General features: G+C 40.0%; 1 protein-coding gene across 1 annotated transcript in view; it reads left to right on the top strand.

The window, feature by feature from the left end:
• LOC101848518 overlaps positions 1–3,117 on the top strand; it is a gene marked incomplete in the record, with an annotated part of 7,214 nt that extends 4,097 nt beyond the window's left edge. Inside the window, 1 exon segment of the mRNA XM_013082274.2 lies at positions 1,118–3,117. Coding sequence (XP_012937728.1) covers positions 1,118–1,428 — 311 coding nt within the window.
• Between the last annotated feature and the right edge of the window lie 239 nt (positions 3,118–3,356).

Raw genomic sequence — 3,356 nt, 5'->3', positions numbered from 1 at the left:
TATTAAAATTTCGGAACGTACGATGTGTCCCAGGTCTGCAATTCTGAATAGAATACGCTGTTGCAAATCAATGCAGGATTGTCCTCGTTTGTGAACGAGAAGGAATACAGAGTGTCGGTGACTTTAAACTTTCAGTTTCAGTGTTAATATGAACTCGGGTCGCCTACGTTGCTATTAATGGTTGTAATTCAGAAAGATTACACACACACACACACACACACACACACACACACACACACACACACACACACACCTCTACTCATCACGGAAAAATGGAAATAGAATTCTAAGCTTGATAGTGTTTTTACTTTTTGTTTTTTATGTTTGTTACCTGCTGTACACAGTACCGTGGACAAAAGTGGATCTTCATTTCTCCAGAAAACGGCTCAGAACTCAATCGCAGATCTATTTTCTATTTGAAACACGGTGCAAAACTTCTTTTTTCTTTTTTGCATCCACGGACACGTCTGAATCTCCTTTTTATTTAAGACACGATGCAAAACTTTGTTTCTTTTTGTCCTTTTTTTTCAATGTTGATATCTCCAGATCTAGATCTAGGCCTATAAATGTGCATGTCAAAATTTAACGGAACGACGCTTCATTAATTTGAAAGTGAACCTTCTTGCAGTGTAAGCTATTCGCTTTGTAAAGGGAAGAGTGTGGGACCCTAATACAAACATTATTATGAATTTGGCGACCAGCAGTGCGAGAAAAATATAACCATAGAAGTAGATTTTGATAATAAAGAAGTACGGCTACTCCACACGTCGAATCAACTTGATCTTGTCTGCAATAAATCCAACGCACAGCAATTTGCATTCCCCCCCCCTCCCCCCCTAAAAAAACCCAACCGCTCATACTCTTACCGTGTGAGCACCTGGCCTTTTTTCTGTTTGTACAGTCGAAATTGTCAAAGATGGTCTCCCGTCGAGGAGTGGATTCCATGGACAATTGCATTATAATAATATGATTGAATAAAGCGAAAAAGTGACGTGGGAAAGAGCGGGATAGGAAGTGATCGTTGGCCTAGGTAAGTGTCTTGGACAGGTTACCGTTACAACTGGTGCGATTGCTTTTCCAAGAGTGATGATACATCGGTATGTTTTACCCTCCCCAGACCACCTGACCATGAGCCGTTACGTCAACTCAAAAGGTCAGGTCATGATGACCCATACCTTTCCCTTCGTATACCACTCTGACGGTTACAAGCCATGTGACCGGTACGGATTGTTCCGGGAATGCACGGATCTAGATCCCTACAAGGATGACGTCACATCTCGTCGGGGATCTAACGCGCCCCCTGGTGCCGGGCGGAAGTCCTTCTCGGAGGTGACGGAACTTCCGGTGGCTGTAAGAGAACGTGGATCTTCTCTTCAAAGGATCACTTTAGCTGTTGCCGCTATACGGGCACTGGGAGGGAAACATTAAATACCCTTTTGACAAGTAGCTTTTGACTCCATTTACGTTGAGACGTTGTGAGATTTTAAATGCATAGCAATTCTGAAGACTTTTCAAGCAATATTGTTTTTGTTAACGTTATAGATTGATATGATTGATCATTTCTCCCTCGGACGGATGGCATTTTTCTGCGTGGCCGTCTGAGGTTGAAAAATAAAATACATTTACTGCATAGTTCCAGTCCATATTTTATTATGGGTTTTATTCATATTTTTACTTTATTTCAAACAAGCAAAAATTTGTCTTGAAAACGACATGATAACTTGAAGTTTCCAAAACTTGAGAAATTGCAGTGTGGTTATGCATCGCGGATTCTTCTGTCTAGAGAACAATGAACGCTACCAAAGATTCTGTATAACAAGATGGTTCACTCCTCTTTTTTAACCAATTAAAAACTCCGGTGGCGCCTTCTTCGAAAAAGCGCTCGCTTTGCGAACAGGATTACCCTACTTGGGTGAGGAAAAAATCAAAGTGTAACTAACAAGTCTTTGTATAAATTGTAATTAAAATTTCGGAATAGCGCCTTTTAACACTTTTCGGTCACTAGGCGCAATAATGGGCCGGTTTAAATTGTCCATTCCGGTCATTGCGCCAGGCCCAAGAAGTCGGTTGCAGTCGCTCTCCTGGCTAGGTGACCAGATGGGGTATTTTGTACTGCTGGCTGTGTGACTGCAAAGTGGTAGAATGGTTACGTTGACAATAATCCTCTTGTGGTGGAAGGGGCGACTGTTTTCTTCGTTTAATTTGACTTTAGAGCTAGAGGCGAGAGGTCATAAAAATAAAATAGTCTCAAAACTCCGCACTGAGTGAATCGGAACAGCTGATTATTCCTGTTTTTCTTTTGGAGATACCAAAGAGAGCTTCAAAACAAAGACTGCAGCGACATCTGAACCAATGCGCGGTCTTCCACAGACACTTTTTTGGCCGAGTGAACTATCTTGTTATGTACAATCTTTGACGCTACTCAAAGAGTAGAATCTCAAAGTAAGAAAAATCGTCCTTCCCCGATACCTTCACAATATTTAGTACGACAATAATATAAACTAAAATAGTGTAAGGTTCACCGCCTACTGCGACTTGGACTACTGTGTCATTTAAGCAGATACGAGTCACACTTCACGTTTCGTCTCCATGAATTATTGTTTTACAATAACAAACAGAAAATTAGTATTGCTTATGAATACTCGATCCAGAACCATTTACACACGAACTGACAATTAAGTGAGACAGTTGGATGTAAAATTACTTTTTTTAAATTTGATTTTAAAAAATTGGTCCATGCAGTTAAAAGTATCCGCAGAAAAAAGCAAGTCTTTTTCAATTGGACAAACTATAGCATGACAGCGCGAGTGGTAGGGAGGCGATGCTGGTAGGGGCTCTATTTCCTTTCTCTCCTTCTTCTGTTTCTGTCTGTCTATCTCACTCTTTTCGTGCACCGAATGGGTGTTTATGTGTTGATATTCATATATATATACTCTTTACACTCACTCAGCTACACAAGAAAGCGAGACGCACAAAATGGGACTGTTGTGACACTTCAGAATTGTTTCCATGCGCACTATCCTAGATTTTCGACACTATTTTATGTTTTTACAGCTGCTGTATATTTGACAAACGAGGAGACTTGCTTAATAAAGATTTGTTTTCTCTCTATTGGACTATGTTCGTGTTTAACTGTTTTTTGTGTTTTTACTTTTTGTTTGCTTCTTTGTTTGTTTGTTTGTTTGTTTGTTTGTTTGTTGTGCTCCGAAAATGTTCTACGATTTTTAACTTTTCTTTGTGCAAAAAAGTACATAAACAAAATGCTTTCCATATTCTCTCTCTCTCTCTCTCTCTCTCTCTCTCTCTCTTTCTCTCTCTCTCTCTCTTTCTCTCTCTCTCTCTCTCTTTCTCTCTCT

The sequence above is a fragment of the Aplysia californica genome, unplaced genomic scaffold (assembly GCF_000002075.1).
Source record: "Aplysia californica isolate F4 #8 unplaced genomic scaffold, AplCal3.0 scaffold00166, whole genome shotgun sequence".
In the NCBI taxonomy this organism is placed as follows: domain Eukaryota; kingdom Metazoa; phylum Mollusca; class Gastropoda; order Aplysiida; family Aplysiidae; genus Aplysia; species Aplysia californica.
Note: the sequence above shows the minus strand (reverse complement) of the source record. Positions and strands in the feature narration are given on the sequence as shown.